Source organism: Ambystoma mexicanum, chromosome 2p (genome assembly GCF_040938575.1).
Source record: "Ambystoma mexicanum isolate Mex_15411 chromosome 2p, UKY_AmexF1_1, whole genome shotgun sequence".
Classification (NCBI taxonomy): Eukaryota; Metazoa; Chordata; class Amphibia; order Caudata; family Ambystomatidae; genus Ambystoma; species Ambystoma mexicanum.
The window spans coordinates 77,744,217-77,769,629 of record NC_090923.1 but is presented as its reverse complement, the minus strand read 5'-3'; the positions used below and the strand labels follow the sequence as shown (position 1 = coordinate 77,769,629).

Here is a 25,413-nt window from a genome sequence, read left to right as displayed (position 1 = left end):
TGTTGATATAAAAAATGGCAGTGGTGCTGTCCGTTAGGACTTGGACTGACTAGTTTGTCAGATGCCATTCGAAAGCTTGTAGAGCCTTTAAGACTGCTAATAGTTCCAGTAGGTTGATCTGGTTCTGTGCTGTGACTTGTGTCCACAGACCATGTGCTGTGTGGTGAAGGTAATGCCCCCCCCCCCCAATCTGGAAAGTGACGCGTCTGTTGTGACGATCGCTAGCGCTTCCGGTTCATGGAAGGGTTTCCCTTTCATTTAATTTTCTCTTGACCACCAGCGTAGGTTTTGAACTAAAGTAGGCAAATGACCACTAGAACGTCCCAGTGACCACTTGCCCGAGACCATTGTTTCGCCAACCATTCCTGCATTGGTCACATGCACAAGCGTGCGTGTGGGACCAGATAAAAGCACAATGCCATCATGCCTAGTAAAGGCATCACTTTGCGTATGCTTATCTGGAGACCGGCTTGATACTGGGATATTTGTCGAAGCATATTCTGTACCCTCTCCATGGATGGGAAGGCTAAACCTGTCCTTGTATCTAGAACAGCTCCTAGGAACAGTTTTGAAGTATCTGGTTCCAGACTTGACTTTTTCTCGTCTATTGAGAAGCCCAATTGGAAGAGAAGGTTTATGGTTCTTTGCGTGTTTATCTTGCAAAGCTGGAAGGTTTCTCCCTTGATCCGCCAGTCGTCCAGGTAGGGGTACACTGGAATAGCCTCCCTGCGTAGGTGCGCTGCCACCACCACCAGTACTTTGGTGAATACCCTTGGAGCTGAGGCTATCCCGAAGGGTAGCACCTTGAATTGATAGTGCTGGACTGCTACTTTGAAACGCAAGTACCTTCTGTGCGCTGGGAACATTGAAATATGAAAATAAGCATCTTTCATATTCAATGTTGCCATTAATCCCCCCGTTTTAACAGTGGAATTACTTTTTGTAGTGTTGTCATGCAGTATTTTCTTTTGCTTTACATATTTGTTTGCAGGGCGCAAGTCTAATACTGGGCGCATGGTTAGATCTTTCTCTGGAACAAGGAAGTACGTTGAATAGATAGCCTTGTTTACCTCGTTGGTCGGCACAATCTCGATGGCGTCCGAGGAGTAGTGCTGCGATTTCTTCCATCAAGATGAGCTGTTCTTCTCTTGGATGACCTTTTCTGCCGCGGGGGAAGATTTGATGGAATCCACAGGAGTTTGATGAAATATCCTCCTGCTACCTTTGATAACACCCACTTGTCTGTGGTTATCCCCTCCCATGCATGGGTGAAGTTTGCAATATGTCCCCCGACTGGGGAGGTATGGAAGGTGACCTGTTGCGGGGCGTCATTGTTTGGAAGGGGTTACCCCACCCCTGGAGGGTGGGCTTCTACCCCGACCGCAGCCTCTGCGTTGGCCTCTAGGATAATCTTGGGACGCTCGTTGGATGTTATTCCACAAGGAGCGCTGGTTCTGACCATACCTCGAGCCTCTGAGAAATTTGGCTGTGAAAATGGCAAAAATTGTTACCCCCCCTTTGTCCCGTCTGCTTATTTGTAAGCTGGCCAAGGGACTTGAGAGTCTTAGTCTTCCTTGGGTGACTTCAGCGCATCTTCTACTCCTTTGCCAAATAAAACATTGGGTCCTACTGGCATGTTGAGCAGGGTAGCCTGTGTTGCCAACTTAAACCCAGACTGACGAAGCCAGGCATGGCGCTTAAGGATGGTGCCTTCTGTGATAATGTGTCCGGCATTCTCTGCAGCGTCTAAATTGTTTTTAAGTAGATTTCTGGCAGTAGCTCTGCCTTCGGCCGCTACAAGGGCAAGGCTCGATTTAAGGGGTACTGGAGCTGAATCAACCATGGCCGTAACCTTGTCCCATTTTGTGCAATCGTAACTTGCGAACAGAGTAGAATTGTTAGCGATTCTGGCTTCATAAACTGAAGAAGCTATCTTCCTCCCCATTGTGTAGAGCGTTTTGCTCTCTTTGTCTTGGGGAGCTTCGGAAGAGGCCAATAGAGTGTCTGCTCTCTTTCAGGTGGTAGTGACTACCAGTGAATCCGGTAGGTAAGTGTATAAGGAGTCAAAGGGTGCCGGCCGGAATAATGTTTCTATTCTCGGATTCACTGCCCTAGTTTGGTTGGGCATCTCTAGGGAAGGTTGAATCCTTCTCTGTACAGATTTTAGCCTTTTTGTCCCCCAGGATGTTCTCAACCAAATCATTGTCCTGTTGGGTTTGTTGAGTGTCAATGCCAAAATGTTCAGCAGCCTTCAGTAAAATATCGTTAAACAAGGGCTGGTTATCCACTAGGGAATCAGGTAAGGGGACTGGAGAGTCCCATAGCAAAGACCACTGATTCGTTATCATTATTATAGTCCTGACCCCCGTCCTCATCCCCAACGTCATCCTCATTATAGTATGTATCATGGTCTAGATACTCTTCCTCCTCTGCATGTAGGTCATAAAGACTAGTGGAGATGCGTGTCTTTAGTAGATGGCGCATCATAAATCTTGGCAGGTGGGAGAGATCTTTTCCCTGACGGTTGGGAAGACGTGCAGGGTTGAGAAGTTACAGGTATGATCTTGGAACTGGATGCCTGAGTGGTAAGAGGTGTATTTATTAAACTTTCAAGAGCCTGGGGTGCTCTTCAAAGAAGCTAGCAAAAAAAAGAACATCCTGCTCATAACTCTGTCTGTGTCTTTGGCTGACCAATTGGCAGAGATTGGGATGATCCCAGGGGAAGTAATGGCAGGAGTGGAGGGTGTAGGCAAGTTACTGTCTCCCTCCTCTACATCTATTAGGAATTGATCAGGTTCTTGAGAAATGTCCTCTGCTGGGATCTCATCAGGCTCCTGTGGATGTTTACTAAGAGGTTTGTCCTTACTTTTGACCTGAAGGCTTTTATTCCTATCCTTCTGGGAAGAATCCGTGTCTTTATGTTTATCCTTGTGATTAGGGCTCTTTGAGGATGACTTTTTAGAAGTAGAACCCCTAGTTAGACCCTTGGGGACATGTTTCTTTATTAAATGTGACAGTCCTGACTCTTTAGGCGTCCCCCCAGGTGTGTGTAGAGTTTCAGCACTGGGAAGGGCTTTACCAGCGTCTTTCGCCATCTTGCGGGCTGTAGAAAGGGTCTTCTGCTCGGCATCTTTCGACGTCTTGCGGTCAGTAGAAGGGGTATTATGGGGCCTGTCATGAGGCAGTCGAGACTCGGAGTGCCCAGAGGACAGCGAATCTGTAGATTTACCCCTAGGCGCCGACTCTCAGTGTGTGCGAGACACATTGCTGTGGGGTATGTCTTTGGTGTGGTAAAGTGTAGTGTCTTTGTCGTCGGGTGTCGTCCCAAAACAGAGCCGCCGGCATGTCTACTAGGGTCAGGGGCTAGCACTGGGAACAAGGATGTTCCTCAGCACCCTCGCTGTCTGAAAGGACGGCATCGCTGCCAGCGCTGGAGTCTTCCTCCACCTTTTGGTTAAAGCAATTTACAGGCTCGACAGCGAGTCTCGTTGTGGTCTCGATTAAGGTAGAGATGGCACACTCTGTGCTTAATGATCCACGTATATTTTTTTGTTACAGGAAGGGCAACATTTAAACAGAGTCCTCTCCATGTTTGGGGTAGGCAGCAGGACGACCAGGGAAAAGTCGTAATGACCGCCCCCCACTGTAAGGCCCTAGGCCCAGTGGGCCTTCCAGGGCCGACAGAAGTCTGTCGAAGATTTTTTGTCCGACGGCTCATCTTGTCCTTGTTGAGTTCTTCACTGCGTCGAGACACAGCGGTTGAAAAAGGACAGAAAGAGTAACTATTATTAACACTTTTTATAAAGTCAATGGCGTACGCCGAAATTGCACTTTGCGATAAGCGATTGCTCGCGATGGTGGAAAAAAACAATCGAAGGGACCTCGACGCATGACGTATCATGGGCACAGTTGACGTCGCACTAGGGATAGTATTAATGGCATGCTCTGTCGAAGTCCCTTTACGAATTTCGAAAACAACTGTAATGCTCTGCAGCTTCCACTTTTTGGCCTATGCATAGAATGTGATCTAACCAGATTTCACAAGCCTCAAATAAATAAATAAATATATATATATATATATATATATATATATATATATTTTTTTTTTTAAAAGAAAGGCGCATAAGGAAGGAACTTCAGAAGAGGAAAATCAAAGAGATTAAAACATATGCATAAGGAAAAGAGCCCATATACTCTGAGAAAGAGAAAGCACAAGCAAGCAGATCAGAATAAATAAATATCTTTTATACGTCTAAATTTTAGGACTGTGACATACTGTGTGGACTCATTGAGGGCCAATGACCCCACTCGGACTCGTATGGTAATAAGCCTTTACTGTTCTCCATTGCTACCTTGATTGGGCTTTGGTCAAACTCTCAAATGGCCCTGTTCACTATGACTAGGGCGGCTTCCTAAAATCTATCGATCTAGCCAGATGCTAGAAATCCATTTGAACATGCCCTCCCCGCCCCCCATTGAAATCTTGCAAGCATCTGATGCTGGATGGGCTATCTATCAAGATGAGGAGTCTGCGGGAGAACGCAATCCAATGAATTGGGTCTTTACTTCCTGCTCTACTTGGGGAGTGGACACTGGATACGATAATTTGCCTCAAGTCTATAGTTACAATTTGGGGTACACATTTTTAGTTGCAAACTACTAGCTAGGCATTAAAACAGAAGTCACTCATACCTCCAGTTAAATACACACACACACACACACACACACACACACACACACACACTTCGTCCTTACCAAGGAGCCAATGGCTATTTCTAATTTTGAGGCCTAATTACAATAATGCACTGGAAATGTATGTGACCATAGACAAGTCATCCAACCATCTCCCAATCACACCAAAAGTTACTTACCCACGTCACTGCGCTGGCTGTTCTTATCATTCGGTAGCCTAGCATAGGCCGTGTAGTGCCCACCAATCATACCTCCATAGTGATTAATAACTGCATACAAATCATAAATGGGAAGCTGATGGTCCTCTTTCTGCCCAATGCAAAATTTACTAAGATCCAGGTTCCTATTGGCAAAGAAAACAGGAGATCTAGTCTTTGGATAATGCCATGAAATGAAAACCAGCAATCGTGGACAAGCAATAAACAGCATGCAGCCCATTGCCTACACTGGTACATTTGCTAGAACTTTGAATGGAATAGCCTGATAATTTTGCATGTGAAAAAGTTTCAATTGATTGACATTTATATAGAGTAACACTGTCCACACAACAGTCAACAGTTAGCAATATTGGTGCATCTGTGAAGCTACCAAGGAATGCAGTCTAAATTAATGTAACACACCCCATTTAACATTCACAATCATATCTGGAATTTACCACGTAATTAGCCGGAGGTTAGGAATGCAAGCTGAAAATATTTAAAGCCATTTTACTTGTCATCAACATTGGTAATATCAGTTAACACACGTTGTTCTGTTTGCTGCGATACAATAACCTGCTCCCCAGAGAGCTACCTCACATGTATTTTGCAACTCTCCACAGCGTGTTGCTAGAAGAAAATAGCACTGCCAATGTAGTTGGTTTTACCTTTACCTATCATGCCACATCTACGATCGTCCAGTGCAGGCATGCTATGCCATCCTGAAGTAGTGTGGATTTAGAACTTGCACATTCCTCTTGACTAAATTATTAGCGTGGGCCATCAGACGCTACTTTGAAAAAAAGAGAGAGGTCTTGAGAGCTGACTGAGCCGTGCCACCAGTGTTTGTAATTTGATAAAATGTCAGAGCCCCTGTACTGAGAACGATCATGACAAATGACATGTCTCTGTGGTAAAGGATTCCCCCCTTCTTTGCCCGAGTTCCAGCTTTTTTTTTTTTTACATTATGGTAGACAAACAGAAGACACAAAGTCACAAAGTATGCTGAAAGGCTTCATTTTTGTCAGGAGTACTTAGGAAGTTTTTGTACAACCGTCTACTGTGGGATATCCAACCATATACACAAGAATAGCAAGCAAAACCAATTGTCAAGATAAGTAATGTGGACAGAGCAACAAGGATCAAATCTCGGGTAGGAGTAGCAGGCGGACACATAGGTAAAATTGGTCCACATACTTTTATCTAGAAACTACTCCACACTGGTATACTGAAAAATATAAACATGTGACATGCATTACTTACCATAATAGCATTTCTGATGATAGTATCTACTTAGATTCACATGCTGTGCATATAGTCCGACATCTAGTAGTAATTGCGGAGTATTGCATCTTTCTTTCGAGGATCGAAAGGGGACGTCTACATGGCCATGCCTGTAACAGTATCCCTAATTTGACGTGTAGTGTACCCAAAATCCCTCTTGCCTCGAAGGTCCTTCTGATTGCGTTTTTTCTGCCGTGAGGGAGCCTTATGTCTACCGTGAGCGAGTACAAAGAGAAAGAGGGAGAGAGAGAGGCGTAAATGTCTATGTTCCTTCTACTCCAAGAGGGAAGGAAGAGTAGGCACATGTGAATCTAAGCAGATATAATCATCAGAAATGCTATTACGGTAAGTAATGCATGTCTTCTGATTCTTGTTAATCTGCTAAGATCACATGCTGTGCAGAGACAAGCGAGCAGTACCCAGAGATGGTGGTGGGACGTGTGAAGGAACAGTTGTGTTGTGTAAAAGTGTGTACAGAACTCGAGGTTGCTGCTTTACAAATGGACTCAAGAGGAACATTTGCAATGACTGCTATGGAAGCCCCAGTGCCCCGAGTAGTGTGTTATAGGCTTGAAGGGCCGATCTATCTTGGCAAGAGTGTAGCACAGTGTGATGCAGTTTTGATCCACTTTGAAATGGCTGATTTAGAGACACAGTCCTCTTCATTACCAGCTGCCACTGAAAAGAAAAACTGATTGGTCTTTCTTTGTGGTTTTCTTCAGATAATATAGCACCGCTCTCCTCAAATCAAGCGTGTGGAGGCTTCTTTCTGCCACATTAGTGGGGTTCTGGAAAAAAGTGGGTCATTCTATTGATTGGCTCACATGGAACTTTGAAATAAATTTAGGCACAAACCGTGGGTGATCCTCGTGAATAGTGACAAATGGGTCTTGAACTGAAAGGGCCGCAGTTCACTATCTCTCCTTATTGATGTATGTGACACCAGGTAGGCAGTCCTGTAAGTGAGAGCTTTAAGGCTAGCCTTGTGTATAGGTTCAAAGGGAGGTCCCATTAATCTAGTCAGTACAACATTCAGGTCCCATCCGGGAGCTGGGTTGGAGATAGGGGAAGAAGTTTTTTAACCTCTTCCATAAAAGCCTTGATCACTGGAATTTTCCACCACAAAACCTTCTTCTGGGACGTGGTGTAGGCTGAAAGTGCAGCTAAGTGGACCTTTAAGGAAATGAAAACCAGGCCTGAATATAGTGGGTGAGTCAGGTACAGGACGATATGTGTTGGTGAGCAGTCAATAAGATTGATGTTCTACGTATTGCACCAGATGACAAAGGTGTTAGGTTTTCATGTTTCTCCAAGTAAGTCCATTCAACTTTGAGGAAATTGGAGGTGTCCGAACTCTATGACCTCAGAAGCCAGGCTACTAAGTTGAGAGTTTGAAGGCATGGATGAAGTGTCTCCCCACCTTTCTTGTGACAGCATGTTGTACGGGCATAGCAGCTTCTTTCACAGTGCGACTGACATTGCCATCAGGGGAGAGAACCAGGGTTAGCAGACCCACATCAGGGCCACCAGAATCATCGTAACTGGTTCCAGGTGCATCTTGGTAAAGGTGATTCTTCACAAAGGGTAAGTACAACAACATACAAAAAGTAAGTGGAAGGATGACAGGAGGTGGGGGAGAGGAGCAGGTGTTATGCGCTAGGCAACTGGGATAGGTGAGGATGGAGAGGATGGGAGCACGGGAGCTTTTTATTTAAGGAGTGGAGGGGGGCGGCAGTGAGATGGTTGTACCAAGTTAAGGTTAGGGGCTATAAGAGAAGGGAAGGAGAAGAGTGAGAAGGAGAAATGGAGAGGAATCAAGATACATGCTGGAGTGTAGAAGAAACAGGTGAGTGAAGAAAGTGTACAACCCAAGATAGAGGGAGGATAGGTCAGTAAACAGAAAGGGAAGAGGAGGATAAGAGCCACAGGTAACCAAATGACAGTTAACAGGCCCAAAAGAAGCAAAGTGCCTTGGTCCTATGAGGTAACAGAAGTCCTTCAATAAATGGATAAGTCAATGGGTGAAAGGATACCTATGCATGTAGGCAGAAGTCAAGTAAAGAGTGAACTGGGTGAAGTCCTGCCTTGAGAAGGGGTTCTGGCCCTTGGCCCTTTCCAGCCCAAACACTTCCCGAAAAGAGAGCTGCCTTATGCTGCTTTTGGCTAAGAGTTAACTGAATAAGGGAGGGAGGCAGTGTATCACATGTTCTTCTGGGAACCAGTCACAATGTTCCAGATGGCGTCCACACTTGCTGGCAGATTCCTGCATGTTGTAGGCTCATAGAGCTTAGTTTGATAGGCAGGACCCTCAGATTGTGCACTGGGTCGGCAGGTAAAGCAGGATGTTAGAGAGAATTTCTGAGATATGTGCTAAATCCTCTCTAACTTAGAGACCCCCAGCATTTTTGCTAGACTCTAGGACTTTTTAATTTTTAACCGGGAGAGAGTGAGACCCTTTTTACCCACTCTCTCATGTATTTTTCTGTGATTTAACACTGTCTTTTTGGTTTTGGAGTCTGACAAACTCCATAGGCATCATCTTTGCATTGTGACACACATCACCTTCAGTGCAGTGGCACAAGGAAGTCTTTTAGATTTCCCACAGGTTTAAATACCTTCTCTTGGTGAAACTACCGTTTCCAAGAGCAGTAAAGTGAAATTGACTTTGCTTACCATTTGTAACTTTCTAGACCCAGCGCACGCTATCTTACAATAGGGTGCAGGAGGGGTTCCTTAGTATCCCCTTTGTCTAGTTTCTCATGTAACATTTTTATGTTACCCTTTCTACATTTAATGGCTGGTGGCAGTGGTTTACTTTTAACTACCATTGGGAGTTTTTACTGTGGACTGCGTTCGAACATGCAGTAAAGCACCCATGGGTGCCCATTTTGTCAAAAAGGCCCGGTCTTTTTTCGCCATTTCTTGCTGGAAAGATCCTTCTTGACATTTACTCTGCGCGCCAAACCAGGTTTGGTCCCTTTGTTCATTTTGTCTTTGGTGGGATTCATGAGTGAAGCCCACCTCTGGCTCCAGTATGTCTGGCGGGGGCATGAAGTGAGGGAGGTGCCTGAAACTCCCTGTGCTTAATCCCCTTGGTTACAGGAATGCACCCAAAGGTGATTGGCCAGCTGGCTGTCCGGCAATGACAGCCACCCAGCTGTGTGATTGACAGCTAGGCTGGAATGAATGGGAGAAACCTGCATACAAGGCGAGGCTTTTTGGCTTGGAAGGTAGAGTCGACCACTGGACGAAGGAATCCGAAGAACTTGCAAGAGACGCCTGCTGCATTTCTGGACCGTTGGTTTGCCCGGTGAAGCCCTGCTACTTTGCTGAAGCTCTGAATTCGCTTCAACTATAGAAGCCTTGCAAGGACGACTTCTCCCCTTGAGTTGGTGGGACCAATCAACTCCAAAGTGAACTCATTTGGACATCCTCTCGGAGCTGGCTGTACTTGCACTGCTGATGCTTCTGGAGCCGAAGTGCCAGGGAGGAGAACACCAAACTGAGTGCATCACTTTTAAGATGGACCAGAGCTGCTGGAAGATCCTCCAGACTCCCAGTAAGCAGGACTGACCAAATCTGAGCCACCTCAACAGAGTGTTTGACCCTAGATGAGAGGAAAATCCAGAGTGGTATCCATGAGACCGCGGTGGTGCTATTTTCTGAGACGCAAGGAGCTGAAACCGCAAAGTGCGGCTGAATAGAAGTTGGTCCTTTTCTGCCGCCAACCGTCCTGTTGTAGGAGTCCCCAAATTTCCTCCCTCTTGTCCCCATGACTGAGGCACAGGAACAACAGGATCTACAGAGCCACACTGGAACCGAAACCAGCTGGAACCATTTCTTCTAACCAAAAGGTACTACCTTACCTGTAGGCACCCCGGACCAACCCTCATTTGGTGGGTTTGTATTTAGGAGTGTATCTGAGGACTCTTTGGACAGTATTATGACCAACATGAGGCCTACTACCGGCACAGGAGTTGCAGTCTAGAATCATTTTGAATAATACATTCCTGTTCCTTTCTTACCAAGCTTATTGATGCTAGCTTTCAGGACAGTTGTGTCCCTGAGGCACTAAAGAGGGTCTCCGTTACCCCTCTGCTGAAGAAATCAGGCCTTGACCCTGCAGATTATTCAAATTTCAGGCCTATCACTAATGCACCCTTTTTTCTAAGGATTCTGGATAAAGTGGCTAGATTGCAATTTCAGGCGTTCTTAGAAGGATCTGCAGCTTTTTACCCTAGGCAATCGGGCTTCCGGACCAATTATGGTACTGACACAGGCCTGTTGGACATGAAGTTGGTGATGCTTCAGGTCATGGATCAAGGCAAGACAGGGCTGCTGATGATGTTGGACTCATCAGCAGCCTTTGACCTGGTCGACCATGACAAGTTGCTGGATGGGTTGAGGGCGTTGGATAACATATCAGGTAATGCCTTGGCATGGGTCAAATCTTTTTTGATGGGCCGCCAATCTCGGATTGTCTAGGCTTATGCACTGTCTCCTGAGGAGCTCCTGAAATGTGGCGTCCTTCAGGGCACGTGCATGACCCTGTGTCTATTTAATATTTACTGCCGCTCACTGTGTGTCCTGTTGGCCGGGCTGGGTGTCCATTTTACCACCTATGCAGATGATACTCAGCTTGTGTTTGAACTGAGCGGTAAGTATAAAGAGGACTCAGAAACTATAAAGTCTATACTGCCATCCAACAATGGATGGTTTTACATGGCATGTGTCTAAATGCCAAGAAAGCTGAAATGATGATCTTTGCATCATACCAGGCAAGATCTAAACTGGGTTTAGCATATTCCGTTTTTTTTGTGGAAGGCCATGCGATAACTACTATAGTTAGAGTTCAGTCAATGCCAACATCGAGAGTGTCGTGAATAAGGCGCAATACACACTACGTCTTCTATATGTTTTAGAATCTAACTGTGCCACTTTGGTTCGGGCTCTTGTGATGCTGCAGTTGGACTATTGCAATGGTCTGATGTTAGTATCTGTTAGGGAGAATTCTCTGTTAAGGCTAATTTCCCAAACCTAGTGAGTCCCCCAGCAGTTTTGCTGGATTTTTTGGGGTTTATTTTTTTCTCCTGCTAAGAGTGAGACTCTTTTTCACCCACTCTTAGACATGATTTGAGATATCCTTTGACTTTGGAATGTGTTTAATGGGCTATGGGGTCTTTTACTCCATAGGGCTTCATGTGTTTTTGGTATATGTGTTACACAGCACGCTCCGTGCCGTAACACAGGGGTGTCATAGTGACCCCCAAACATAGACTCCGTACCCTGGAACTGACTGCCTCCCAGGGCATGTAAAGTCACCATTGGCTTTACTAGTCCTAAATTGTGAACAGAACCAGTACAAACCATCATATTATGGGCGTACTGGTAGGGGCAATTTGATTGCCCCTGGGTCTGTTGTTCGAGGGAGCACTATCCAGTCCCCCTTGAGTGAGTTTTGGCTGGTGGCAGTGGATACTACTTTTTATATTCAACCGCAAATATATTCCTATGGGATTTTCCCATTGTTCGAGGCTAATACTTTTTAACATAGCCTCAAACATACCGCCGGTTTATTTATTTAATATTAATTCACCGGTTGGTATTTTTTGCCAGAACTCTGTTCGCTTCTTTGACTCCAACCCAAGTCGAGCCCTTTCTTCCACTTTTTGGCGGGCTTCTCCACAGAAGCCTCCAAAAGTGGTGCCACTCTGTCTGGGTACCACAGGGGGTGTTGGAGGGGGTTTAGGCACCCTGGACTGAGTTGCCTCGGCAACTGAAGTCGCACTCTGGTGTGATTGGCCCAGTGGTGAGCCGACCGGCTCACCACTTAGCATGTTTGAGTGACAGCTAGGACTGATGAATGGGGGTTTTCTGCATAAAAGCAGGGCTTTGGGGACTGGGACTTCATACGTCGCCACAGGACCAAAGAATCCGAAGAGGGAGAAGGTGAGCCGACCTGCAACAACGACACCACCGGTGGAGCCCTGCTGAACCGACTCGCCACTTCTTCCATTCTTCCAACGACAGAGGAGATCTTCATCCCAAAGAGTCTTCTTCCTTTGACTGGTGGGGATAACCAGTTTGCCCGCCTTTTCGCCTTCCCGGATCATCTCGTGGCTGCCTTGCCTGTGCCAAGCACCCCAGCAACCGGGATACCACAGTTTTCCACTACCGCGAATAAAAGGGTAGTACCTTTTTACCGGAGAACTCCGTGGCTGGTTTCTTCCCTGGCAGTGCAACGACCTTCAGCTTTCCTCCACGTCGAGATCATCTCTTCCTCTGGACGACGCCGCGACTTGCACCCGCTGCCTGGACCTGCCCCCGCTGGAGGATTCTCTCCAATTTTAAGGTACTGTGTCTGCCTGGCCTCCCTCGCAACTGTCTGTGTGGGGTGTCTCGTAATTCCTCAACTTACCACGTGGGTAGGCCCTAGGCTGGCAACTGAACTTTTCTGAGCTGAACTGATTCCTTTTTAAACTCTCTGCAAGACTTTCCAAGCCTTTTAAACTGTGTGATCTTGGGCGCATTGGTGTTCCACTCTCTCCAAGAGGGAGCCTGGCCTCTGAACATTTTGCTCACAAGTAGACTTTGACTTTCCTGCCTTGCTGAGTGCTTCTAAAGTATTGTGTTGTGTGCTGTTCCTAATTTCTGCCTTTTCCCTCCCTTTTTCTTAAACTTATTGGAGTGCCATCTTTAGTTAAGCGCTTACCTCTGTCTGGAAATAAGTGGTGCTAACTAAGACTTGTCTAATAAGGGATAAGGGATGTATATATAATAATAGTGACTGTGTTTTTGAACTTGCTTACAATAATAGCGCTAGTTTATTTCTAAGTGTGTCTTTAAATAAATAATTCTATACTTGATACCAAAGCTCTGGTCAGTGTTTGCGTGTGCTACTGTATTTTGGTACCTATCTTGTACACTCTATATACGGTCTAACTCTTCTTGAGAGAAGTCTGGCTGCTCAGACACAGCTACCAGGTAAATCTGGGTGGTACAGACTGCTACCAATTGGGTTTACTGCCAACACCTGCAGTCTTAAGCCTTTTGCATTGGTCCCCCTAAGGGAACTGCACAGGTTTCTGCCTAACAGTATCTAGTAACAGTCTCAGACAACTTCCTTGTACCCATTGTTAAGAATATCCCAAGACACAAGCCCATCTCTGTACACGAGAGAACCCTTTACTGGCTCCCCGTGGAGGCTCGCATACAGTTTAAGGCCTTGACATTGGTGCATAAATGTATAAATGGGCAAGCCCCTAGCCCTTGCTATCTTAAAGAAACTTAAAATATGCACTCCGACTAGGTTCACTAGGACTAGTGAAGGAATCTGCATCTCAGTTCCACGGAGTACGCGGGTTAGAGGACTTTGTAGGTCCTTTATTGCTCAGGTTGCTCCTCTATGGAATAAGCTTCGCCTGCCTCTCCGCGCCGAAACTAACATCCTGAAATTTCGGAATGGAGTTAAGACCATGGTCTTTGGATTACTCTTTTCTGGGAGCTCTCTCTCTTTGATTTCCATTTTCTGTTTCTCTTTTTGAGCACTGATGCCTGCGGGCTGTCAGCACACTACAAGTGCAAATAACAATAACAAAGGTACTGTACAGTCTAAGAACGTAGCTCTTGTCTTGTAGCCTTAATTGATCTCAGCTGAGTCTTGTCTTGGTTAACCCTGTAGAGTGGCTTGCATCATCTACAACTCACAAGCCTCCCAGCTTGTGGCCCTAATTTGATTCTACTTTTTCTACAAAGACTTCTAAAACATGGTGAAAGACTTTTACTCACCTGCAAGAAGTGCTTCAGCTCACTGTGACTTTTGCCCAATTGACAACGGCTTGCCTGGCTCCCCGAATGACTTCTCTCCTCAGCTTGTGTCTTACCTTCCCTCCAGGAAAGGGTTAATTTACTTTGCATTGGAGGGAGGGAGGGGTCAAAAGTACTTACCTGCTTCAGAATATTTGCGTGATCTCTTGTTTTATTCTGAAATCTGTTTACTTTAACACTCATCTCAGTATTGCTCTAAATGTACCAGTGATATATTATGTCCACAGTATACTAGCTATTTAAGTCATCTGAAGGTGTAGGAAGTGTCTGTGTGCCATCCCAAATGGGTATTTGCTGATTTAGAGAAACTAAGAGTGTATTTTAGAGTGTATTTGTGTTACTATAATATTGCCCCTTCTGAAGAAGGCTTAATCAAACTGACTTAAGACTTAAATACATTAATAATTGTTTAATCAAGAAACCTTGTAAGTGTTTATTTGGATACTGGTCACTGTGAATCATCTCTATGTAACTCCTCTACTGCTCACATTGACCCCTCTTGAGATAAGCCTGGCTGCTCGTCCACACTACCAACCTGTGTAGTACAGACTTACACCAAAGCTTGGGTTCCTATTGCCAGGAAGTCAAGGTTGTTGTAGTGCCCCCAAAGGGTACTGCGCCAAATCTTACCTAACACTGGTGGCCAAGGAAATACAAATAGTATTGAAAAACATAACTCTAGTCACATGTCCTTCAGTCCAAAGGGCTTGCATCGTGAGCCAATGAAGAGACTGATGATCATGAAAAGGAAGAAACAACCTTTCCATATTGTCATACTTGAATCCTACTGTGGAGAACTCGGTGAGGAAGACTCTGGAAGCATGAGTAAACACATGGACATGGTGCCTGGTAGCTTGGAGGACAAAGAAAGGGGGTCGCTCAGCAGAAAACAAACCCAGGGTGGTAATCGCAGTTGGAGGCACCTTTGGATGTCCAAAGCAGCAGATCCTGGCAGTATACAGGAGGATGCAGAGGTATCACTTGCAGAAAACAGTTTCAACATTGGAGGCCCGACCCAGCAGAAGAGGGGAGGCAGCAGGAGAATTCGGGAGCCTAGACTGGACCGCCAGGGACTGAAAACCCAAACCGAGATATGCTGAAACCACTGTAAACAGCCAACATTGCCAGGTAAGTGTTAAAACACTTTGTGGTTACTTGCATGTTGCGTCTAGGATTGGCTCGTGGCAGCTGACACTTTTCAACTGTTTTCTTTTTCATAGCTTGGTGCACTTTTGCATTTGACCATATACTCATATAGCCGTGCCACGAGATTTGCACCCGTCATTTGGCCATCTTGTAATCGAAAATTCTTCCTGCCCTGTAGTAACCAGATTTTCCATATTTGATATGATCGGTCATTTAAAACGTGCTGTTGCTAGGCGCAACACGACAAGGAAGTGGGTGGTGGTGGTGGTGGGGGGGGACAGAGGAGGACAAAACAATGATCTTACTAGGCCTTGTGCCATTCAGATTGTGCAAGTGCAGGGGTAAGTCCTTTCCAGGGGAAAACCCCAGCTTTAGCCAGCAAGGTGGCAGTGCGGGTGGCCAGATGTGGCGGCTGGGTCTCTCTGGACCCATTCCACATTCATGCCAGTGTATGGTTGTTGGGCAGATGCAGTGGTCGAGGCTGCTTAGAATTGACAACCTGAGCCAGGTTGAATGGTGCAGATCCTTGACTTAGGTGGGCCGGGGCAACCCCAGCCTGGGTCTTGGATAAAAGGGGGACTCATGCAGCCATTTTCCAGCTCATAATTGAAGCTAATACCCAATGAAGGGGAGCAGCCCACTGAAGACATGGAACTCATTGCCAGCAGCCCTTTCTTCACTTGGCTGGCAAAGCCCAGTCTTTCGGGAGATTTCCTGAAGACCTTCATCAATTCTTCAAGTCATGGGACGGTGTGAACGACCAGTCCCAACCTGTGCTTGAAGATCCAGTGGATGGAAGTGGTTGGACAGTCCAAAAACCATCCTGTGGGCTAGCCAGAAGTCATCAAAAGCAATTTAGCTTCACCGGTCACCGCCCAGAGTTCAGCCTTGGGACTTTGCAGCTACTCAGCATATGGAACAAGAAGCGTGCCGCTCTCCAACATGAAGAGCTGCTTTGCAGGACTGGTTTCTTTGTTTCCACCATACGGATCATCTACCACCATTTTCTTCAAGTACCCATCCCTGCTCTCTGCCTGCATCGCTTCCTAGCAGTCCCTGGAGGGTGCCGCCTGCGTGGTGGTCCAGTAGCCATACTTCTCCTGGGTGTCCAGCTGTCTAGAATCGATTCATCCAATTCCAGAACCATGAATTAGATGGACCCAATAACCAGATACCTGAAGTGACTACAGAACCAAGGCATAGATTCAGAGGGCCCTATCATTTCAGGATCTCTAATGGTGGTCTCTCAGTAGAGGGGCCGAGTAAGCACACCTGTAATGCCCTCCACCTCCCAGTATCAATGGAGTTTTACAGGCATAAAGTCCTAGCTCTACCCCTCCCTTGCCTTTAACAGTGGTGTTCCGACCTGGCATCCTTCCTTGCATCTCTGCAAAGGTGGTTGGGATGTTTTTACTAAACTTTGGAACACTTACAGAACTACTTGTTGGCTCAAGACAACACTTGCACCGACTTCCTAAAGAGACTCGTAGCCTCAGGCAAATACTTTTATTAGGACCTGTGAGTAAGGACACTAGTCACCTTCTTCTCTAGCTACGGAATAACTTTTTAAGGTTAATATCTTATTACTAAGGTTTTGTATGGCGTTTGCTAGCTCCTTTTTCTGCAACCTATTAGTACTCAAAGTATTGATTACTTACCGGGCTCTATTTCTCATTCACTTACTACATTTACAATATTCTGAAAACGGACTAACTGTATAGTTAAGCATTAGTGCTCATAGCAGAGCATACCAAGTTGAATGTATATATAATGCAAGTGAATGTTTTAGTTTAATACTCGCCTGTGGTTTTCGGTTGCCAACAGTTGTCTCAGGCCTAAAATCAAGAATTTATTTTAGAAAAGCCTCCGCAGGACAATGCTGTGGTGTTGAGCGGCGCATGGTCGCAGGAGAAGCTGCCCGAATTTCCGCGTAACACGTTTGTTACATCCACGCTACCAAGCCTATATAATCTGAGGTTCGGGACCCTCTGTGGCAAAGCCCTCTCAGGACAGAGCAGCACTGTTGAGCGACACAGGTGTTTGCCGACTAAGGGTTCTGCAGCGTAGACTGAGAGAAGACATGTCACCCTCCTGTCTGCGGTCACCAGGTAAGAATTTGGGAGTTGCTTGCTGCTCTGCACTTCCTTGCCCTCCTCCTGCACCCTCCACCACGCTTTGCGCACGTTCTCACCTCCCCCCTCACTTGTGCAACCAGTCGCACTCCCCCCACCCCCTGTGCGCTGCCCAGTGCTCTGCACACGCCATAGCCTGCCTGGTCACTTGCAACTCCTTGATTGTGTGTCCATGTCCCCCCACCCCTCGCGTTCCCCCTAGGTGATCTGCTCTTGCCTCGCTCCCAACCCACGTAGTTCAGCGCAATCCTTGACCGAGATCCCTCGCAACTCCCCTGTTCGCGTGTGCTCCCCTCCACCCGCGATCCCATGAAAACGCGACCCACGTTTTCCTTAGCCCGCGTGGTTCCTCGCAATCCTCAATTGCATGCTTCTTCACAACTCGCCTCATCGCATGTCCACGTCACTTTCTCGTGATTCCCTGCCTCGCGCTTACCCCCTCGCAATCTCTTAATGCGCGGTTCCTCGCTAACTCTCCTTCCGCGTGCCCTCACAACTTCCTTGCTTTCCACGACTGCATGCCACATGCATTGCCCGTGTGGTCCCCAACCATGGGTCTCAACTTCCTCACGTTCCCGACCACATGTTTCCATGCACCTCCTTTGTGCCCCTTCCTCTGATCCCCTGCCCCCGCGCGCCCTCTGCTCTGCCTGGATTGCCCTCATCACTGCTTTCCTACTGTCCTGTTTCTGCTGTATCCTTGCCTACTTCGGTCATCTCTTTTCATTGCAGTTTTCCTCACGAACTGCCCTGTTTTTGTTTACATTACCTGTATTTCTCCTTCTATTCCTCAGACATCTAGGTTGTGTAGAAAACTGCTTCACTATTGTCTTAGCTCTTGTCATATTGTTCAATTGTCAACTCTTGTCTCGTCCCTCCTTGTCTCGTCTGCTTGCACCCCTCCCTGTGTCCTTCCCTAGTGTCTCCACGCCTCTCCCCCATACCCCTTTCTTCTTCTCTCCTCTCCCTACCTACTCTTTGGTGCTCTCCATTTCTCCATCGACTATCCTGCTCTCTGTGCTAAATCCGGTAAGAAGAAGTTTAAAAAGGACATCTTGGTCTCCAACCCAGGCCTCCCTATCGCCGACACATATACAAGTGCCTCCTCCAGGCAAACCCTCACTGACATCCTTTTTGTCGTTCCCTCGCCAGACATATGGTCTCTGTGCCTTCTCTTTTCTCTTTGCCCATTAATGGTGGCACCCGGTGGGAGGTCCTCCTGGCCCCCTTCCACTCCTCTAAGGTCATCATTAAGGTTTACCTGAATGGTACCGTTTTGTTTGAAGGCCCTCAGGCCAACCTTCTCCTCTTTCATAGACGCTTCCCGCACTTCAATTTCCTTTCCTCTCCTGCTGTCCCCTCTCTCCCCCTCCCCACTGATCACTCCCCCCCCGCTGCCTCCTCCTTGGCTACCTTGCCCTCTCCTTCTTCTGCTCCCCCCCACCCCTCGGGCTTCTGCTACACCTCTGCAGGGCGTACCTCTGATTTGTACCTCTCCCCCAGAGGTCTCTCAAGGATGGCAACTTTAACAATATTGCCACTCTCAAATCTCGCTCAGCTGTCAAACACTCCTCTGACATCTGCCACCTCCTGGAGGAACTTGACCTCGATGTCCTCGGTCTCACCGAGACATGGTTCACGGCCAGCTCTGTCACGAGCTTTGACACTCTACTCCCTGATGGCTATAAGATTCTCTCTGCGGCCAGATCCAACCGTTCAGGAGGGGGTGTAGCCCTGATCTTCCTGGAGTGTATTCCTGCCTCTGTCATTCCTATGCAGGCCTACTCCTCTTTCAAATGCCTAGTCTGCAGGCTCTCTCTCCTGGCCATTCCCTTGCTGTGGCCACCATCCATCGGCCACCTGGTCAGACCTCCACCTTCCTCTCGGCGTGGGCGGACCTCTCCTCTTCCCCCTGGCCTCGACCACTCCACTCCTCCTCCTTGGAGAGTTTAACATCCACCTGGATGCTTCCTGTCCTTCCTCTAGACTCTTTTGCGACCTCTGCAACTCTCTCACTCTCTATTCTCCCCTCTGCCTGACGGACTCTGCAGGTCACACTCTGGATCTTCTGATCTCTTCAGACCTTCCCCCTTTCTATACCTCTCACCACCCCTCTCTACTGGAGTGATCACTTTATCCTTTCCTCCCAGCTCACCCTCTCTACCCCTCCGGCCAAACTAACTCCAGCACTGCCACCTACCTTCTCGGTTATCCGACCCATGAAGCGTGTGTCAATTGAGACCTTCGCTGCCACTTTCTCGCACCACTCTTCCCCTTTGGCTGACCCACACCCTGACACAGCCCTTTCCATGCACCACTCCGCTATATCTGATACTCTCGATGTTCTTGGCCCCGTCAATAGGATTTGCTTGAAGCTCAAAGCCAAGTGCAACTCCTGGTATGACTCCGACCTTGTCACCCTTAAACGCAAGTGTAGGGTGGCTGAGAGGAAATGGCGTGCTTCCTCTGAAACTGGCCTGCTGCCTGCTCCAAAGGCAATACCGGCTCGCAGTCCGCACCAAGAAGAGAGACCACATCCAAGCCCTCGTCTCTGCAGTATCTAACAACTCTGCCAAACTCTTTAAAATCTGAAAGGAGCTGGCCAATCCTGCTGCAGTCTCTAACTCTCCTGTCCCCCAGAGGCCCTCTGCACGGCCCTGGATACTCATTTCATCTCTAAAATTCAGGACATCCTGTCCCCTCTCTCTTCCTCCCCCTCCTCCCTGCTCATCCTCTGGCCCTTCTTCGGCCACCTCTCCTCCATCCTTCTCTGCCTTTCCTCTGTTCTTCCCAGACAAGGTTTCTAGACAAGTCTGATCTATGAAAGTTTCGTCAAAACAGGTTCACACCTGTTCCTCCAAAACCATCAAGGACCACATTGACACCCCGTCTCTTGCTCTGGCTGACTTCTACAACCACTCCTTCACCACTGGAGTTTTCCCCTTGCCCCCTAAAGTACTCCCTTGTGCACCCTCTTCTTAAGAAACCCTCTGCCGACATGTCTTGCCCAGCTAACTATTGCCCAATCTCCATCACTCCTTTCCTGGGCAAACTCCTGGAAAAGCTGGCCCTCTCCCAGCTTAATCTTCACACTGAATCTGTTGGTTGTCTCCATGACCATTAGCCTGGCTTCAGAGCTGCCAGAAGCACGGAAACTGCTCTCCTGAAGATCTGTGAAGACCTGCTCTCCAACCTCAATTCCAACACCCCGTGTCCTCATCTTACTTGATCTCTCTTATGCCTTTGACACGGTCAACCATGCCATCGTGCTCAACCATCTCCATGATAACCTGAGTATCAGCGATCAGGCCCTGGCTTGGCTGATTTCTTTCTTCTCCAATCAACCCTCCCAGGTCCAACTTGGGTCTTCCCTCTCCTCGATCTCTACCTGTGGTGTTCCCTAGGGGGCTAACCTCTCTCCCTGGCTGTTCAACCAATACCTGGCACTTCTTTCCCACCACATTGCCGCTTTCTGCCCCAACTTTCAGTGCTATGCGGATGACACTAAACTCATTTTCAGGCTCCCTTCCACCACCTCTTCTCCTCTCATCTCATCTCTGACTGTCTGCTATCCAGGAGTGGTGTGCCATCAATGATCTCTGCCTTAATTCTAGTAAGACCGAGATTCTCCTCTTTGGCACACCTGCTGCCTCCTTTCTTGCCACTCTCTGGCCAGCCTCTCCGCCCTCTTCCTGCTCCCCCCTGTGAGGCTAAAAAACCTCAGGTCACCTTTGACTCCAGGCTCTCCTTCTGTCCTCACATCTCGACGTCTCTAAGAAGTAACTACCAGCTGCACCTCTTCAGAGGTATTCTTCCTTCACTCTCCTTCCCCCAGAAGCTTGCTCTCTCCAGAGCTCTGGTTTTCTCTAGGATGGACTACTGCAACAGCCTCTTTCTGAATCTGCCTGCCTCTACTCTCCGCCCCCTGCAACTCATCCAAAACAGGACTGCGAGACTTTCCTTGGCATCAAGCCCAGAGATCGTCTCTCTCCAGGACAGAAATGGCGGTGAGGATGAAGTTCAAAATTCTGTGGATTGTCCACAAGGCCTTCTTGGGCTTGGGGCCTCAATACCTTCAACTCTCTTACTAAATATCATCTTTCTCGAGCTCTTCGCTCATCCCCCTCCAACTTCCTCAGGGTCAGTGGCTTCTCTGAGCAACGTGTTGGTAGTAGATCTCTTTCTTCGGCTGGGGCCTCCCACTGAAACAGCCTCCCTCCCTGCCTATCTGAAACTTGAAGAGAACCATCTCTGGTTCCGGAACACCTCAAGACCTCATGATATGATCCAGGGTCCTGGGGTTCCAGCTCCTGTTTACATCCCTAATTTTCATGCCTTTTTTCAAGTAATCGTAGTATATGTCGTCATCTGGCGGCCCCATTCCTGCAGTGGTGGCGATTACCATGGAAACCAACCCCAGGAAGCATACATAAATGCGGCGTCTTCTCAACACGCGCTGCTTCCGTTTGTAGCTTTACTTCATGAATTGCTTCGGAGTGTTTATTTTCCGGTATGACCCTTGGATTGCTTACATGACTCTACTTGCCCGACGCTTGGTACCTCCTGACCCACTGTTACTGAAACCCAGGCTGCCCCACGGATCTGCTTTGCCGGACGTCCAGTGCCTTTCCGACATGCTGTTATCGACCCCGGTCAGCTCTACGGATTCCCTTGCCCGACGTTCTGTTTACTTTGGTCTTTGCCATTGCTGACTTCCGACTGCCTTCCGGATTCCACGGTCTCTCCCAGGTACACGTTTAAGACCTCTCTGTACCGATTCAGTCCTCTCATGGATTCCTTTCTTGTGTTGAGTTTCACCAACACCTTGCGTTGTTGCATATCTTGGCATAGCGCTTCTGGCCACACTAACTACCATCAACTTCCTTTGTAAGTCTTCCATTCCAGAATCAAGCACTTCTCCTTTTTGTGCATAACTTCAACTGAACTCACATTTGGACTCCACATAGAGACTTCTCCCCCTGAATACTTCAATTGGACTGCCTATCAGGAGTGAGTGCACAGAGACGCTCTGCAGTAAATGTGCACCAACCCGACTCTAGTGCGACCCTCAAGCTGCCTGGGTAACTACCTTACTAACTTCCCTGCTTGTTATTTTCTTCTGTTGTTACCTGAACTCCTACACACCTTCCAGTTGCCCCTTCTCTCTTCTGAAGTGGTAAGAGTGTGGTCTTTCTGCTAGCTTACACCATACCTCTCTTCCCAGTGTAAGGGATTAATTCTGATTGTTAATTGCCCTTATAGGAGATCCAAACTCTTCCAAGCCCCGCCTGATTTAATCAAGTGGGAAGAAGGTAATTACCACCTGGGTAGAATAGTGAGTAGGAAGTAAACGTTCATTGCCCAACTTTTGACATGTTTTCTTTCATTACAACTTGGTCTTCTGACGGTGTGCGTGTTCTCCGCTCTTATTTGATTTACCCCTCAGTCTGTTTTTACTACCATAGCAGAGGGGCATATCATAGAAAAGAGCTCCCTCAAGTTGAGGAGGCCTTGGTTTAGGAAAACCTTGTTTAACTGATCTGATATCAAATAACGTCTGCTCCTTCATCACTCCATCCGAGCTGGTGAATAACACCTTCATCTTTGCTTCTGCTCTCTCCTCTCCCCTGTTGATATCTTGGCTGAAAATGAAACCGCACTGGTTATAGGGCTACCCTCTGATCCCGGGACCAGGTCCCCTCCCCACCAGTTGCACTCATGCACTGGCCCCCCGGCCCCATGGCAACCCTTATACTCCAGGGCTGTTTCTGTATCCCTACAGCCCCCTACCAGCACTTGACAACTGATGTCTGCACTTACCCTTGCACTTGTCATCAGGTGGCCGTACTTTTTATTTATTGTTTTTATTTATTTGACTGTTTATCCTATGTACTGCATTGCCCTCTCCCTCCTTCCCCCTGCCGTTTCCTCATCCTCCCTCCCCTGCACTTGTGCGATCTCAATGTCACCTGGCCTAGTATGATCGTTGTTTCCGTCTTGCCTCTGTTCCCCCTCCATTGTCCTCGTAGCGCCTTTTAACACTTGTGTATAGGCGCGTTATAAATGCCATATCATACATTCGGCAAATCTTGTATTATTAAGAGTGCTCTGTCTAGGATCAGACTTCCGAATGAGAAGCAAGAGCACTTCAACACAACCAACAAGTAGGCTAAAGGCTCACACTTACAAATGTTAAAAGCAGTTGCAACAGACCAGAGCCCTCCTTCAGGTCAGCAAATCTAAAGTGTATGGGTTTTTTCAATCCACCTTGCATTTCACCTTGGCAGTGTCCACACAGTACAATGTAGTTAGATGTAACTTTGGAGACCATAAGAGGTGTATCAACAAAGTAAGAAAGAGTCGTTTAGCTCATGAAGGTTTGTTTTGTGTAAGTGGAGGTGCAAACTGTAAATGTACTCATGTTTTTTTTTTTCAATCCAGCTTGGATTTTTTACCCCAATGACCCAATGATTACTACATTTGAATACAACAGTGTACCATGCACAAATGTTGTACCAAACATAGCACATACGATGTACTACTTATGAGGGTAAAACAAACTGTTACTAATTATAATTTGCAACATATGTCCTATAACTCATACTTTCTTTTCTTAACAGACATAGTGCAAATTATACCGTTCTCGCCATTTCCAACTAAGCGTCCATACTTAATACAAGGTTCATTGCAATCCCAATAACCGCATTATTCAATTTACAATATTCATATTAATTATAATTATGTAATTATATTTATATCAATTACATAATCACTATGCACATATTACTGCAGCCATGGCCAATGTCCTTGTGATTGGGGGAATGGCCGAACCTGGGCACTGGCCATAGCCACAATTATACAACCATGCCCTCAAGAATCTACTCACTGGCCATGGTCACTACTATATATTTTAGCCATGGTATAACCACCTTACAACTTTCAGTATCAACTAACATATATAACTTTATTCCAAACACATTTATTACTCACAACTCACTACTTTCATAAAAAATATGACATGCATTACTTACCGTAGAAGCATTTCTGGTGGTTGCATCTGCTTACATTCACATGCTGTGCATATAGTCCGACATCCAGTGGTCACCGCGGAGTATTGCATCTTGTTTTTCGAAAGTCGAAAGGGGACGTCGACATAGGCGTGTATGTAACACTATCCCTATAGTGACGTGTATTGTACCCAAAATCCCTCACGCGTCGAGGTCCCTCTGATTGTATTTTTTCTGCCATGAGAGAGCCTTATGACTAACGTGAGTACTGAAAAGAGAGAAAGTAATAAGACGTCAATGTTCCTTCCATCCGAGCGGGGAGGAAGGGTGGGCGCATGTGAATCTAAGCAGATACAACCATCAGAAATACTTTTACAGTAAGTAATGTATGTCTTCTGATGTGTGTTGATCTGCTTAGAATCACATGCTGTGCATAGACTAGCGAGCAGTACCCGGAGTTGGAGGTGGGTTGTGAGAAGGAACAGTAGAGAAAAGATGTCTTACTACTGCTTGTCCCACCTGGGAATCAGATCTAGAATGAGCATCTAGACAATAGTGTTTTGTAAAGGTGTGTACAGAACTCCAGGTTGCTGTTTTGCAAATGGACTCAAGGGGAATATTTGCAATGCATGCTATGGATGCCCCAGTGCCTCGAGTAGAGTGTGCTCTAGGCTTGAAGGGCAGTTCTCTCTTAGCAAGAGTGTAACAGAGAGTGATGCACTGGACAATCCATCTAGAGATAGTGGATTTGGAAACTGCATCTCCTTATCTTCCTGGTGCCACTGAGACAAAACTGATTAGTCTTTCTTAGTGGACGAGTTTTTTCCATATAAAACATGACAGCCCTGCGCACATCAAGTGTGTGCAGGCTCTTCTCTCCCAAGTTTGAAGGGTTTTGAAAGAACGTTGGTAGTTCTACAGACTGTTTGACATGAAACTTTGAAATGAATTTAGGTGCAAACCTAGGGTGTGTGTGTGTGTGCATAGAACCACCTTATCTTTGTGAACTGTTACAAAGGAGTCTAAGAGAGAGCGCTTGTGGTTCACTCCCCTGATGGAGGTGACAGCTATTAAGAAAGCAGTCTTAAGAGTGAGATCCTTTACGCTCGCTCTAGGCATGGGCTCGAA

At 46.9% G+C, this 25,413-nt stretch overlaps 1 protein-coding gene across 3 annotated transcripts in view; it reads right to left on the bottom strand.

Moving 5' to 3' along the window:
- USP19 (ubiquitin specific peptidase 19) overlaps positions 1-25,413 on the bottom strand; it is a 1,845,650-nt gene that overhangs the window by 357,538 nt on the left and 1,462,699 nt on the right. For all 3 annotated transcript variants that reach the window (XM_069643288.1, XM_069643289.1, XM_069643291.1), the window contains exon 24: positions 4,872-5,035. In XM_069643288.1, coding sequence (XP_069499389.1) covers positions 4,872-5,035 — 164 coding nt within the window. The remainder of the gene's footprint in view (positions 1-4,871; positions 5,036-25,413) is intronic.